General features: G+C 41.5%; 1 protein-coding gene across 1 annotated transcript in view; it reads left to right on the forward strand.

Moving 5' to 3' along the window:
* ZC3HAV1L (ZC3HAV1 like) overlaps positions 1-1,380 on the forward strand; it is a 9,272-nt gene extending 7,892 nt beyond the window's left edge. Inside the window, exon 4 of the mRNA XM_040471833.1 lies at positions 206-1,380. Coding sequence (XP_040327767.1) covers positions 206-339 — 134 coding nt within the window. The 3' untranslated portion in view covers positions 340-1,380. The remainder of the gene's footprint in view (positions 1-205) is intronic.
* The last annotated feature ends 14,710 nt before the right edge of the window (positions 1,381-16,090 follow it).

Raw genomic sequence — 16,090 nt, forward strand, 5'->3', positions numbered from 1 at the left:
TGTGTGTGTGTGTGTGTGTGTGTGTGTGTGTGTGTGTGTGTGTGTGTGAAATAAATCTAGAAAACACAAACTCTCCAAATCCAGAGCAGTGTTGGGACTTTTGGCTGGGATCTGATCTGCTGGGCCGATGCTCCCCACACAAAATGAAATGGAGAGCGATAAAAGAGGTGTCCCAGGAAAGCTCATCTCTTCGTCTTCTTTTTAGGGAATTCAGCTTCTGCTGAGTGTTCCCGGGGCCTTGAGGAACCAGGAGTACACGTAGCCGGCGCTCCAGAGGCCAGCCCTCTGGTGCCCGGCCCCGCTCAGTCAGCCAAGAAACCACATGCAGGTAAACCTTAAAGGGCGTCAGTGAAAGAAGAAGCGTGTCCAACTAGAAGGTCTGAAAACAGAGCTTCTGTTGAGCTTAATTTGTAAGCTCATTCATTTCATCATTTTCCAGTCACGGTCGTAGTAGTACCTACCTCACAAGTTGTAAAATCAAAGAGGACGGTGGTCGGGGATGTGGTTGGACGCTGAGCAGGCAGAGAGGATAGGACGTGAGTATGGTTGGGGTCGGTCCAGCGTGCACCGTGAAGATGGCCCATCCTGCCCGAAGTCCCCAAGGGCTTTCCCCAGGCCGGCGGGAGCTCCAAAAGGAGTGGGTTCTGCTGACTTGCTCTGTGACCCACCCAGGGTTTTTCCTATGCGCCCATATACACAGTTTACATAGTGGTAGTTCTAGAATACGTACGCTTTGTACTCTTGTTTTTTCTTAAAGTTTCATAAGCACCTTTCCCTATTCGCATTTTATCACGTATAATCATTTGAATGCACGGATACACTAACAGACGATTGCTTACTTCACCGTTTCCCTTATTCTGGGATATTTCAATTCTTTCTCACAAATTTTGAATAGGACTCTTAAAATCCTTACCATACTGTATTTTTAAATTTCTTCTTTTGCTTAGGCTTGTAGGTGCTAAAGGATACTGTCTTTTTGGTTTGCGTTTCTTTAAGTATATGCAAGTGAGTATTTTCCTGTGTGTGTTTTCTGTATGTCTTATACGGTGCGTTTCGTGTTTGCCCTTCAGTTCCTGGGGCCCTCCTCTGGGCTGATATGGCATGGCTTTCGATGAGGTTCCTCGATTTTCACGAGAGGATATCACTTGTACCGTGCTCATATGATACCCACCTCTGTGGATCCGTCCTCAGCCAGTACCATAGCTTTAGAACTTTTGAGTGCTCACCAAAGATCTCTACCTCACTCTGTCCACTCTTCGTTTTTTATTACATTTCTTTGCCAAAGCTGCATTGCTGCCGTTTAAACAGTATGTTGTTCCTCTGTTCCTCGAAGTCGTATCCGTTCTTTCTGTGGATCAGGAGAGACCATCAGAAACCTATGTACCTCACCCATTTCCCGCTGCCTTTATCTCCCTTCTCCACCCCGGCCAGCTTCCTTCATCCAGTTAAGCTCCGATGTTTGGTTCTTTGTTTTCATTGAGGGGTACAGAGAAGCACCATCATGAGATCTTTTTCTGGGTTTCCTGTTGTGATATCCCCAAATGTCAGTGTGTAAAGTTTTGTTGGTTGGTTTTTAAGTTTAACTTTCCTGCGGTAACACCTCTGAGAAATAGGGACAAGGGTAGTGAGTTTTTCATAAAGCTGAATTAATTTAGTTTAGAAGCATGTTTTATCATGAAATGCTGTCTTCTCTATTGGGGAAGGTGTGCAGAAACATCCTTTTCAGAGTGAGAAATTGCTGTGTTTTCTCCTCATGGACAATAAGAGTCACGCAGTTAATCTTTTCACTTTGGTTGTCCACCGCAGTATTTCTTTTTTTTTTTTTTATTTATTTTTATTTTTTTTTTTCAACGTTTTTTATTTATTTTTGGGACAGAGAGAGACAGAGCATGAATGGGGGAGGGGCAGAGAGAGAGGGAGACACAGAATCGGAAACAGGCTCCAGGCTCCGAGCCATCAGCCCAGAGCCTGACGCGGGGCTCGAACTCACGGACCGCGAGATCGTGACCTGGCTGAAGTCGGACGCTCAACCGACTGCGCCACCCAGGCGCCCCCGCAGTATTTCTGAAAGCCCTTCTGTTCCGCATACCTTGTTTCCTTCTTCCTAGTTCTGATTTTTCCTGCTGCTATTTTTTTTACAAAATTATTTTTACATTTTATTATTATTATTTACATTTTATCCTTTCACTATGTGTATTTTTGCTATAAGCCATCTAAAATTCTTTTTTAATTTTTCATTAAATGTTTTTAGCCATCTTAAATTCTTAATGGAAAGTGTAGGGTATAAATGTATATCCTGTCTATTAAGAGACTTGGTGGACTTTTACAGTATTGTGTTTTTTTTTTATACATCTTCTAATTATGCTTTTATGTGCAGTTATTAGCCCTCTGTAATCTCTGTTACAATATTTTACGTACAGTAAATACATAGGGAATGTATAATGTTCCCTTTAAAGCTTAGTTCTGTTAGTATCCATTCTGTAAAGATATTTTATATAATTATACTTGACCCTCATTTCCAGCTCATGATTCAGCTGTTGGAAAGTTACTACAGGAGAATTGGAGATGATTTTTCTTTGGTCATTTATCAGGGCGTATGAGGGAAGGTGCACATCCATAGGCCCCACAAATTCAACATAACCTAGGTTAAATATTAACTTTCCTATAGACCCGTCCCTTCTTTGGTTTCTTTATTTTTGGAGTATCAACAAACTACCAACTTAAAGCAAAACCCTACAAATTGTCCCCATACTCGTCTTTCTCCTGGTTCCTTATGTCAGACTGGTCACCCAGTGTTGGAGATTAGTTTCCCTTCAGAACTCTCAAGTTTTTGTCCTCCTCTGCCCCTTTCTTTCCATCCCCTACACACAGCCTTGTTTCCAGTCCTCATCAGCTCTTGCTCTTATGCCACAGATGTAGGACTCCTTGGTTTTCCGGTTCTGTCTTGTGAGAGTATTTATTTATATAGAAGGTGCGAGGTGGCCCCCTGCTTTCCTTCAGTGATGGCAGTCCCATTTTAATTTTTCATACAACAGGCTTTTGTGGATTTCATTGGTCTCCTTACCACCTTCTACCCAGCCCACCATCCCCAAGCCTTCCACCCTGTGCCCAGTTGGGCTTTTGAAATGCAGATCTAATCACATGCTATCTTTTGCCATAACCTTCATTGGTCCCCACGATGCAAGGTAGGAGTCATAAACTCAAATGCCTTCTTGGATGAGACAGGTGACCTAAATGGATGATGTGAGCTGGCTGTAAGAGAAATGGGGGGAGAGAGGACGTGTCGTAGCAAGTTGCCCATCTGAGGGGGCACCTGCCTCTCATACCCGTGTGGGCGTGCAGACCCAGGCTGTCATGTTGTCCAACTAGTCGAAAGAAGCCAGATCCAGATTTTATGATACATTTTCAGGTTTTTAAATATTGGGCTTTGACTGAGTTTTGAAAATGCAGACCAATATTGTGTGCACTGACCTACTTGTAATTTTTGGAATGTGCCATTTTATTTTATGACTCTCTGTTTGTAAAGGATGTTCCTGTTAAGTGCCAATCCTTCCCTCTTCCTGCCTTGAAACCTGGCAAAACCAGATTCTTTAAAATGCTAGTTAGTCTTTCCTGACCCCAAGAGAGGCCGTTCTCTTAGCATTCTCACAGTTCTCACGTAGCACTTGCTTTGCCAGGCTTTCTGCTTTTACTCCCTAGCTTTGAGCCAAAACAAAACCGTAATTTCTTCTTTTTGGACACTTCGCAGTGAAGAAGTATTTTTTGTCATGTAACGAATCAAACTCTGTGTTTGAATCCATGGAATCAGTATGATACTGGTCTTCGTTGTTCTTTTTTGCCCCCACATATATATTTTTAATTTTCAAAAAGTCTTTTTTCCCTTAAGGAATGTGTTATTTAAGGTAAACATCTTTTTGGTGCTTCATTTGGAATCATCAAGGTCTAAAATGAACTGTTTAAGACTTATGCTTATGACACTAATTCCTCCCATCAAGGAATTAAGTCGCTTCCTTACTGATGGGTTCCTTGATTTCTCTCGTGATAATTTGTCCTTGGTTTTATCTAGGCCTTATATATCCCTTATTACATTAATTTTTTCTTAGCTAAATACATCTGTATTGCTACTCAGTATGGGAATCTCTGTCATTAGAATGCTATTAATTTTTTTTTTTTTTTTTTTTTTTAAATTTTTTTTTTTTCAACGTTTTTATTTATTTTTGGGACAGAGAGAGACAGAGCATGAACGGGGGAGGGGCAGAGAGAGAGGGAGACACAGAATCGGAAACAGGCTCCAGGCTCCGAGCCATCAGCCCAGAGCCTGACGCGGGGCTCGAACTCACGGACCGTGAGATCGTGACCTGGCTGAAGCCGGACGCTTAACCGACTGCGCCACCCAGGCGCCCCATAGAATGCTATTAATTTTTTAAATGTCTTTTGTTGAATTATCTTTGTTCTACCAGTGTTAGGTGGCCTTTTTGTTTCTTCCAAATGTAAAACCATAGCTGCAAAAAAGACATATTTGTCTTTTCTTATGTATTTCTCTTTTGCTTTGTGTTAAATAAAATTGTGTTAAAATCTAAATTTTGATGTTTCTTCATTACATATGAAGTTTATTGTTGGCTTTAAACAAATGTGCTCTATTTAATAAGGGAAAAAACATTTATTGTTAGAAGCTTTTAGTAAGAATTGGTATCTTTGTATAATCATATAATTTTTATTATTTAACCACCTAACATGATTATGTTACTGGTTTTACTATATTAAAACCTCCTTAAATTCTGAGTAACTCTGTTATGACATATGTTCTTTTAATGTATTTCTTTTCACTATTTGGTAATTTTTATTATAATTATATACATCTATACATTCATAAATAAAATTGATTTATATTTTATATGTGTATGCAATTTCCTTTTTATTTTTATTGCTATATGCTCAAAGTATGTTTATTCTAAGCGCTGTTTTGAGTTTTGTTCATTGATTCGGAATGTCATTATTATTTAAAAAAATTTTTCCCCAGCTTTATTGGGATATTATTGACATATAACACTGTATAAGTTTAAGGTGTATGAGATGATGATTTGATACATGTATATAATTGTGAAATGATTACCACACTAAGGTTGGTTAACACATCCATCACCTCATATTCATTATTATTTGTAAAATAACGTATTACTCTATCATTGAATTTCCCTATTCTTATTTAGGAATATTTTTCCAAGAGATTTATTGGAAAATAAAGTATTATATCATTGTAGAAATTTGGGAGAATACAGGAATGTATTCAGAAGGAAGTAATCATCACTCATAATACCATTGTGTAGTGCTGTTCTAAGTTCTTTAGATATACTACCCTGTTTAATGATCAAAACACAGATGAGTTAAATCAGTACTGCCCTGACCCAGGCAAGAGAGGACCCTGCCTTGGGCCTCTGCTTTAAAAGGTTTTCTCTGCTTATGATTTATACCACTCAGGCCCCACGGAAATGCTTCTCCACATCTCTTATCCTACGTCCTCAACACAAAACATGATTGCTTGTGAACTCTGTGCAGGTCTGTGGGCTGAACCACTGTCATCATTGGAAACAGATATAGTTTCAGACTTTGTGGAGGGCTTCTGTGGTGGAAACGTGTGGGAAGCAAAAACGAATCAACCTGTCAAGGCCTGCCTTTTGGATTGCCTGGATATTATAGATCCTTGCCTTTTGGATTGCCTGGATACTGTAGGTCCTTGCACAATCAGTGGTTTCCAGTTTCCATTTCCCTTCCTCTTTGTCTTCTGATCAGTAGCTCTGGGCATACCTGCAGTTGTGTGGTATTTACTGCAAGTACACATGGCAGCTGGGGAACATTTTTGCACTATTAACCAATTCACATTACTCTTCGATATTTATAGGAGAAGTTTTCCATGTGACATGCGAGAGGCAGGATTCAATTTCTTCCATTAGCAAGTACATGCACATTGAAGGTGGTAATGAATATATGGTTTTATGTCTTGTTTTTTACAGAAATATTCTTGATTTACTTAAATTTTCAAAAGTTCGGGGTGCCTGGGTGGCTCAGTTGGTTGAACGTCGAACTCTTGGTTTCGGCTCAGGTCATGATCTGATAGTTTGTGGGATTGCGTACCGCGTTGTTGGGCTCCAAGCTGACAGCGTGGAGCCTGCTTGGGCTTCTCTCTCTCTCCCCTTTTCTCTTTCTCTCCCTCCCTCCCCCACATGTACGCTCTCTCCCTCTCTCAAAATAAGTAAGCTTTTAAGAAATTAAAAAAAAATATTCTTGATTTACTTAAATTTTCAAAAAATTAAATGTGGAGTTGCACTTCAGTTCAGGATGTGGGAAGTCACAAGAAGAATCAGATAACCTACAAAATCGTAACTTTTCTCAAGCTTGGTCATAAGTCAAGAGTAAGAGACTGGTCATAAATCTCAGCAAAACTAAAAGGCAACCGACAGAATGGGAGAAGATATTTGAAAGCGACATATCCGATAAAGGGTTAGTATCCAAAATCTATAAAGAACTTATCAAACTCAACACCTAAAAAACAAATAATCCAGTGAAGAAATGGGCAAAAGACATGACACTTCTCCAAAGAAGACATCCAGATGGCCAACTGACACATGAAAAAATGCTCAACACCACTCATCATCTGGGAAATACAAATCCAAACCACAATGAGATACAACCTCACACCAGTCAGAACGGCTAAAATTAACAACTCAAGCAACAACAGATGTTGGTGAGGATGTAGAGAAAGAGGATCTCTTTTGCACTGCTGGTAGGAATGCAAACTGGCGCAGCCACTCTGGAAAACAGTATGGAGGGTTCTAGAAAAATTAAAAATAGAACTACCCTATGACCTAGCAATTGCACTGCTAGTTATTTATCCAAGGGACACAAGTATGCTGTTTCCAAGGGGCACACGCACCCCCATGTTTTTACCAGCACTATCGACAATAGCCAAAGTATGAAAAGAGCCCAGATGTCCATCAATACATGTGTGGATAAAGAAGTGACATATATATATATAATGGAGTATTACTCGGCAATCAAAAAGTATGAAATCTTGCCATTTGCAACTACGTGGATGGCACTAGAGGGTATTATGCTAAGCGAAATGAGTTGGAGAAAGACATATCATATGACTTCACTCATGAGGACTTTAAGTTACGAAACAGATGAACATAAGGGAAGCAAAAATAATATAAAACAGGGAGGGGACAAAACATAAGAGACTCTTAAATATAGAGAACAGAGGGTTAACTGGAGGGGTTGAGGGAGGGGGGACGGGCTAAATGGGTAAGGGGCATTAAGCAATCTACTCCTAAAATCATTGTTGCACCATGTGCTAACCAACTTGGATGTAAATTAAAAAATAAATAAATTATTAACTAAAAAGAGACTAGTCATAAGTCAAGTTCTGAAATCCAAAGAGTGACAAGGTTGTGTATGGAAAGACATGACATAAAAATGATTTCAGCTTTGACAGAGCATGGGGGAGAGATGGCCCCCTTACACATGGGTAGGATGAAATCAGGTATAATTTTAATGAGTTCTTAAAGGCCAAATATGGGCTAACCGGTCAATTTGTAACAGGTAATAGAATAAAACACCAAGAAAGTTATGCAGGGAAAACTAAAACAAATAGACCGCAATGATTACTAGCTGATCTCCTCCCAACACAGACTTTCATAGATGAGACTGTCTCTATAGTATAGCAGTGCTTACGAGCATAGCAAAAGATGAAAAGAAATTATAACATCCAGTTGGACAAGGGGCCTGAGGGCAGAAGTTCTCCTGTACTGCTGGAGGAATGGTATATTGGAGAGCAAGTTGGCAATATTGTAAAAGGTCTTAAGAATACACATGCTTTGGGGTGCCTGGGTGGCTCAGTCGGTTGAGCGTCCGATTTCGGCTCAGGTCATGATCTCGTGGCTCGGGAGTTCAAGCCCTGCGTCGGGCTCTGTGCTGACAGCTCAGAGCCTGGAGCCTGCTTCTGATCCTGTGTCTCCCTCTCTCTCTGCCCCTAACCCACTCTCATTCTGTCTCTGTCTCTCTCAAAAATAAATAAAAACATTAAAAAAAAATACAAAAAAATACACATGCTCTTTGATCAAATAATTCCAGTTTGAGAAATTTATCATATGATAATAAAAGACGTAGACAGGAATTTACTTACAAAGTTGTTTATATTTGTTAGGTTCCTGGCAAGAAGGAGATGATACACTTAAAATGGATAAATGGAGACAATTTAATGAAGGACTATCTATGAAGAGGTAGGCAGGGTCAAGGGAAACCCACAAAGGTGGGTGGCATAACTTGGGCTAGCAGTGGTGGGGGCACCATACCACCCTAAGCATGAAGGCACAAAGGGAAGGAGCTGTTCCAAGAACCCGGCAGGAGTAGTCATAGGAGAGAACCTCCCACCAGATGCGTTCTAGCTCTTATGCTTGAGGACACGGCCAACTAGTAGTATTTTCAGGGTGGGAGCTGGGGGAATAAATACCCTTGGTTCCTTTTCCATTATCAGATTTCTTGCTGGTGTTATCCACCCCCACCCCCTCCCACACTGGCCAGATGCATCGGAAGCCAGAGAGGGAAGAAGCCCAATGAGGCAGTCTTGCAAAGTCTCGCTTCTCGAAGCAAACAGCATGGTGGAGAAGGGTGGAGGGTGGATTGTGGGCCAATAGAAATACCTAGCACGATGTCTGAGGCAGCATTACGTATGAAGGAAACCGCCTAATTGTCCAACATTAGGGAGTGTGCTGAACAACTTATGATAGGTTTGTATTTTGGAATACAATGCCTCCATTAAAAATGATGGGAGTTTGGGGAGTATTACCTATTAAGGTAAAAAGACGTTCATAATATAGTGTTTAGTGCAACAAAATGTTGTGTACAGCCCGATCCTAACTTTTAATCAGCATGATAATGTGGGTATGTATGTGCCCACATTTGTGCATTTAAATGCTTGGGAGAGCATCGAGTCTAATGCTAACAATGCTGCTTCTGGTTAAGTGAGACTATAGATAATTTTAATATTCATAAACTTGATTCCCTGTATATCCTACCTTTTCTACAATGTGTAATAAAAAATTAAAGTTCTTTTTAGAAAAATGAGAGCTATGTCATGATCCCATTTTAATTCTGTGAGCTAAGTAGGTGCTATTCTTAACACTGACAAGGAAAATTCCTTAAAAATTCCATTAGAAGCCAGTTTCATCTTTTGAATCTAGTTACAAAATTCTTAAATAAGGTTCCAGCGAAGTATAGAACAATAATAATTGTCATGGTATATTATTACTGCCAATAACACTACTGAGGGACCCAATTTTTTAACTTCTTTTTCATACAACACGACGAGGTAGGTATTCTACTAACATTTCCATTTTTAGGTGAGGAAACCAAGGCTCGGAAAAGTCACGGCCAAAGTTACATGGTTATCGAATGAATGGTAAACCAGTATTTAAAGTCAGGTCTGTCTTCATCTAAACCCAGTGTTCCAAACTATACCATGCCTAAGTAGAACTTACCTCCAGAAATACAAGACTAGCAGATCATGAAACTCCGAATATATTCATCATGTCAACAGGATGAATACTGAACATCAGAAGATTACTTTGTGGATATTGCAAAGTCATTGTATAATATTTTTAAAAACTCTCAGAAGCTGGGAACAGGTACTTCATTAACTTGGTGTCTGTGTCTTTAAAAACAAGAAAAATCACATTAGTCAGAAATTGACCAGTCACTATTATAGTTACTTAGCATGCTTTGAGAGATTATTGTCAATGCTTCAACCTGGCAGAAAGGGGTCAGAAAGAAAAAGATCAAAACAGTACTATAGTATTAAAAAAAAACCAAACAGGGATGCCTGGGTGGCTCGGCGGTTAAGTGTCTGACTTCGGCTCAGGTCACGATCTCACAGTTGGTCAGTTCGAGCCCTGAGCCCTGCGTCAGGCTCTGTGCTGACAGCTCGGAGCCTGGAGCCTGCTTTGGATTTTGTGTCTCCCTCTCTCTTTGCCCCTCCCCTGCTCTCTCTCTTCTCTCTCTCAAAAATAAATATTAAAAAAATGTAAAAACATCATTATAGTAGTCTGATGGAAATTCATTCATTCATTCATTCATTTACTGAGACCCTATTTTGTGCTGGACCCTGTACCGGGTATTGACCAAATAGTGGCCATGGGTACTACTAACTAACACTAACACTGACGTAAGGCTTGGCAATGTGCTACGCTCTTTTCTAAGAATTTTATGTATACCAATTCATTTAATCTTCATACAGCTTCGTGAGGGAGTTATTATTATTATTGTTCCATTCTCTAGATGAGGACACCGAGGCACAAAAGGGCTAATGTGTCATAGCTAACAAGTAGTGGAGATGTAACATAAATACAGAGTCCTGGCCCGAGTCTGAGCAATCAGCCATCGTGTAAAAACTCCTCTCTTAACAAGAAGTAATAGTGTCTGTCCTCAGGGAGATTACGGTTTAGTGGCAAAATAGACATGAAACCAAATGCAGAATGAAGTATGCAGTTGCGAGTAGTAGGTGCTCGGGAATAAGAGGCTAAGGGACATGACTTCTTAGATGGGAATGGAGAAGTCAGGGAGGACTGGCATGAGGAGGAGTGCTTCGAATCAATGGTGGGTGAAGGACAAGGGGCTGTGGGAGAGGAGCAGGTGCTGGGGCCACCAGAGGACCGTCCTCCCAGGCTGGACTTCTCGTGCAGGAGTCTGAGAACCTTTGCAGGGCGTGCTGAGCAATGGGCTTTGTTTGAAGCGTGAAGGGGAGTTTTCAAAGTTTTGTATCTATATTTATGAAGTGTTTGTCTTCACTATAGCTGTTTTATCGGCAGATGTCTTATTTTTTGCTCACCTGGTGGCAAATCTGTGCTGTACATGGGAGTCCCTCAGACATCTATGGTCACAGGAGATGGTGGCTGCGTTCGATTCTGGTCTGAATCTCAGGCAGACAAGCCCATCACACCCAAACCCCAAAGTTCAAGTTGATGCTCAGAAGATTACAGGGTGCTATGGGGGTGGTACGAGGTAGTTATGATTATTCCCGTTTTACAAATGAGAAAGCTCTGGTGTAGAAAGTTGTGTCTGTGGGGCGCCTGGGTGGCTCGGTTGGTTAAGCATCTGACCCTTGGTTTCAGCTCAGGTCACCATCTCACAGTTTGTGAGTTCGAGCCCTGCATCAGGCTCTCTGCTGATAGCGTGGAACCTGCTTGGGATTCTCTGTCTCCCTCTCTCTCTGCCCCTCCCCTGCTCATGCTCTGTCTGTCTCTGTCCCTCTCAAAAACAAATAAACGTTTAAAAAAAAATAGTGTGTTGAATCCATGAAGCCATTAAAAACATTTTTTTTTAAACATTAAAAATTGAGCTCCTTGGTTACACTAGCCACACTTAAAGGGCTCAAGAGCCATTTGTGGCTAGTGGCTTCTTCACTGGATGGCACAGATTTATGGAACACTTCCAATGTCCCAGAAACTTTCCATCTTGTAGACAGTGCTGGTCTAGAAATTTCTTAACTTGCCTTTTTAAAGGGCAGATGAGTTCCACGCACAGTTGTTTGTGGGCAGATAATTTTACCCAGCTTCTCACAATCCGATGCTCTTCATCCAGAGCCTATAAAATTCAAATTTTGTGAGCATATTTTATTGTGTGGAGATTGTCATTTCCTAAAGGGCAGAGATTGTGTTTTTCCTCTATTTCTGTGAAGAGTCTTGGTTCACTAAATTTAATAAATGTTTGCTGCAGCCAATGACCACAGCCTACTGAATTCTGTGTAAGACCAAGGTAATGTCATATCTGAAGTGACCTTTTGTATTTTTCATGCAGTCTCCATTGGTGTTTCATAGTGTAGAGTAGAGGAATCTGGCATTTCTGGACATCCTTTGAGGTCTGAGAAGTTCTCTGGCCCGGGCACCAAAGAACTGGGGACACTCATGCTCCCCTTCGGGTAGTTTGCTGAGTTAACCTAATTGATTAATGAGGTGAATTGTTCATTGGAGTGCAGGGAGGCATGAGGTGAGGGAAGAGGCTGGCTTGGAACTTAGTTCTTGTACTTCTACTTATTCATTCAACAAGCATGAGTTGAGCCCTAAAACCTGCCATGCACTGCACTAGACATTAGGGAGTAAAGAGTTGCGAATGAGAAGGTCTCTGCCCTTGAAGGACTCAGAGACACATAGAGTCTTACTCTGTGTGGTCAGTGCAGTGACAGGGGCATCACGGGGACTTATGGCCGCCCAGAGGAAGGGCAACAAAGCCAGCTCTGGCAGGTCAAGGAAGGCTTTCTGGAGAAGCAATGCTCCGCCCACAATTCCAAGAAGTTCAAGAGCAGAGATCTCTCCTAGCAAGGGTGTCCATTGAGGGCTTTGAGGGAAGAAGGGGTTTTCTAGAGAATCAGGCTCATCAGGACAGATACCTAGTTAGTATGGGTTTGGTTTATTTACTCATGTAATTGGTCGAACTCACGACAAGACGGAAGAATAAGAGACTGAGCTAGACGACTATCATTTTTTTCTCATTCTGAATTTGAGCCAGAGCCCCTGAGTTTGAGAACACAGTCATATGTGAGTTGGAGTTAGTAGAATGCCAGAGAATGAGGGTGATTCTAAAAACAGCTTTCACCAACTGTTGCCGTGATTCTAATGTGGATTTTTGGCATGCCTCAGGGAGCTGCTGGGTGTGGGGCTATAGTGGGAAATGACCATGGAGAGTGTGGGCAGAGGACTTAGCCAGTTGGTCAGTGGCAGCTTGTGTGTTGGGGGGGAAGGATTTTAGGGGAAACTGCAACAGACAGAGAGGCAAGGTCAGGATTGTGCTTCAAGAACATTCTCACTTGCCATGATGGCTACTAAACTGTGCAAGAGGGACAGACATTTCCAGCCCATTCCATCCAGGACAAGGATCCTGGTTTTAAACATTATACTTACGGTCATGGGTGCTTTGACAATGTCACTCCCTCCAAAGGCTTCCTTCCCTTTTGATAGGCAGGAAGTCCTTGTAATGACAAGTATCCTACACTTTCTGAAAGTTCACATTAGGCCACTTGGCTTTTGTAAAAGACTTATATTAGTACCTGTTTTTGCTAATGAAAGAAATCCAAAGAACATATTCACTTTTATGAAAATAGTTGTTATTGTACTAATGTATGTCTTTCCAACTTTCAGAAAGTGGGATATACTCTCCACTTTGTGCTATTTCTATTTAAGAAAGGTTTCATAGGAGCGCCCTACTTTTGAATAGCGGGGGAAACCTATCTTTAGATCATGGCAGGTCTAAACTCTTTGCTTGCTACAAGCTCATCAGATCCTACCTATTTGCTCTTTTGTCCCCAGATTCCTTCTAAATAGTTTTTCTTCCAGATAGGCAAGTGGCCCCTGCCCACATTCTGTTAATTTCTACTGTCTTGCCTTGCCTTTCTACTTTTCTCTCCTCTGTAATCCCCTCTCTCCTGCTCTCTCCCTTTTAAAAATTGATTTATTTATTTTGAGAGAGAGAACACGTGGGAGTGGGTAGAGGGCAGAGAGAGAGAGGAAGAGAGAGAATCCTAAGCAGGCTCCATGCTGTCAATGTGGGGCCCATCTTAGGGCTCAATTCCATGAACCCTGAGATCATGACCTGAGCCAAAACCAAAAGTTGGATGCTTAACTGACTGAACCACCCAGGTGCCCCATCTTTTTTGTTTTTTTCTTTTTAAACAAATGTTATCCATTGTTCCCATCGCTCAAGACCCAACTTAAGCCCCCTGCCATCTGTGACCCCTTTCCTACCTACTGTAGCTCATGCTGATCTTTTCCTTTTTTTTGGATTTTCACATTTATTTACTTATTTATTAAAAAACTTTTAAAAAATATTTATTCATTTTTGAGAAAGAGAGAGAGAGAGAGAGAGCACAACAAGAGGAGGGGCAGAGAGAGAGGGAGACACAGAATCCGAAGCAGGCTCCAGGCTCTGAGCTGTCAGCACAGAGCCCGATGCGGGGCTCGAACCCACGAACTGGTAGATCATGACCTGAGTGAATGTCGGATGCTCAACCGACTGAGCCACCCAGGTGCCCCTGGATTTTCACATTTAAAGTTCAAATTCTGTCACCCAAAATTGAGACTTGTGGTGTCGAAGAGTGAGAAACACTTTAGAGACCACGTAAAGCCTCCATCTTGGCCCATTATCATCTTCTCTTGGAGGAAGACATTCCAAACAGTTTTATCGACAAGACAAATGGAACGACAACATCGAAGGATAAGATGCTCATAATCCCTCATCTTACTACAGCAATCTTAAGTATTGCACAATTCCTTTCCAGTCATATATATTGTTTTATATTAGCCCATAAACCATTTTATATTTAGGTTTTATTCCCCCATTTAACGTTATAACCCAAACATGCTGTATGTTTTTCTACATTTATTGAGAGAGGAGCATGCATTCCCTCCTTACTGTAATATGATTTCATTAAGCCCTCCTGCTGATACATTGGGCACTGGATCTGCCTTTTCAAAAGAAGTGCGTGTTCCTCTTGGTTCCATCTCCTCTAAGCTCTGAGACTGTACTCGGTGATCCCTCCCTTGCACTTCTTTATTCCCTCACTGTCTTCAGACACCTTCCCTCCTGTCTCCAGGGATGCTCAGTCTTATCTGTCCTAAAATAGGTCTCAGTTCTGCTGTGTACCCTTCTCTGTGGCCACCATTATTTCCCAAGCAGCTCATTCTTTTACCCTAGTTGTTTGCCCCTCTCCCCCACCATTTCAATGGCAAGTCTCTTTTTCATGACCACATCATCAGGTCCAAAGAGATTTTTCTCCGTCCTTGTTGTTTCTGACACTGACCATTCCCTTCTGGAACTTCCCTCCGGGCCTTTCCCTCAGAGTCTTTCTCTGACTTTTTTCATTCCTTTTCAGCTTTTCCATAATGAAGCTCTCTCTCGGGGGCCTGTCCTCGGCCCTCTTCTTTTCTTCTCGCCTGTCTTCCCAGACACAGCCATTCACTGGCACATCCGTAGCTAACAGCTCTGTGCAAATGATTTCCATATCTGTATTTTGAGCCCTACCTGCCTTATCTCCCAAGCCTCAGCTCACCCTCACTGCCCACTGCTAGTGTTAACGTTGCTCCCTGGGTGCTGGCCGGCCTCCACAGCCAACCACTCAGCCCCCCATGATCTTTCCCCCTAATCCAGCCTGTCCAACTGACTTCCCTTCACCTCTCCTTACGTATGTAGCCTTAGAGTCTCTGAATCGTCCGTCTTTTATTCTTTTCTTTCTTCATATTTCGTCAGTGGATTTAGCATCCAGAATATGTCTCATCTGTTTTCTAATTGCCATTCAAACCCACAAAGTTTTTTTCTTTTAATTTTGAGAGAGAGAGAGCAGGGGAGGGGCAGAGAGACAGAGAGAATCCCAAGCAGGCTCCACACTGTCAGCACAGAGCCCGATGTGGGGTTTGAACCATGAAACTGTGAGATCATGGCCTGAGCCCAAACCAAGAGTCAGGTGCTTAACCGAATGAGCCACCCAGGCACCCCTACGTGAAGATTTCTTACATAGGACACAAAAAAAGGAGGAGTAAATAAAAATTGGACTTCAAATTTAAAAACTTCTGCTTTTTGACAGATACTGTTAAGAGAATTAAAAGATAGGTTATGGAATAGGAGGAAATATTTACAAAATACTAATCCACAAAAGGATTTGTATGCAGGATTTATAACGGTACTTACAACTTGGTAATAAGACAAATGTTCCAATTATAAAATGAGTAAAAGATTTGGGGCACCTGGATGGCTCAGTTGGCTGAGCATCTGACTTTTGATTTCAGCTCATGTCATGATCCCTTGGTTCATGGGACCGAGTCTGCCCTTCCCTCCCCTCTTAAAATAAATTAATAAACATTAAAAAATTTTTTTAAAAAAATGAGTGACAGATTCGAAGAGTTTCTTCACCAAAAAAGAAATATCAATGGCAAATAAGCACATGAAAAGGTGCTCAGGGTTGTTAGTCATTAGGAAAATGCAAATTACGACCACAAGGAGATATCACTCCATACCCTACCACATTAAACGGACTGACCAAAGCAAGTGC

This window comes from Herpailurus yagouaroundi, unplaced genomic scaffold (genome assembly GCF_014898765.1).
Source record: "Herpailurus yagouaroundi ecotype Mexico unplaced genomic scaffold, PumYag 100, whole genome shotgun sequence".
Lineage (NCBI taxonomy): Eukaryota > Metazoa > Chordata > Mammalia > Carnivora > Felidae > Herpailurus > Herpailurus yagouaroundi.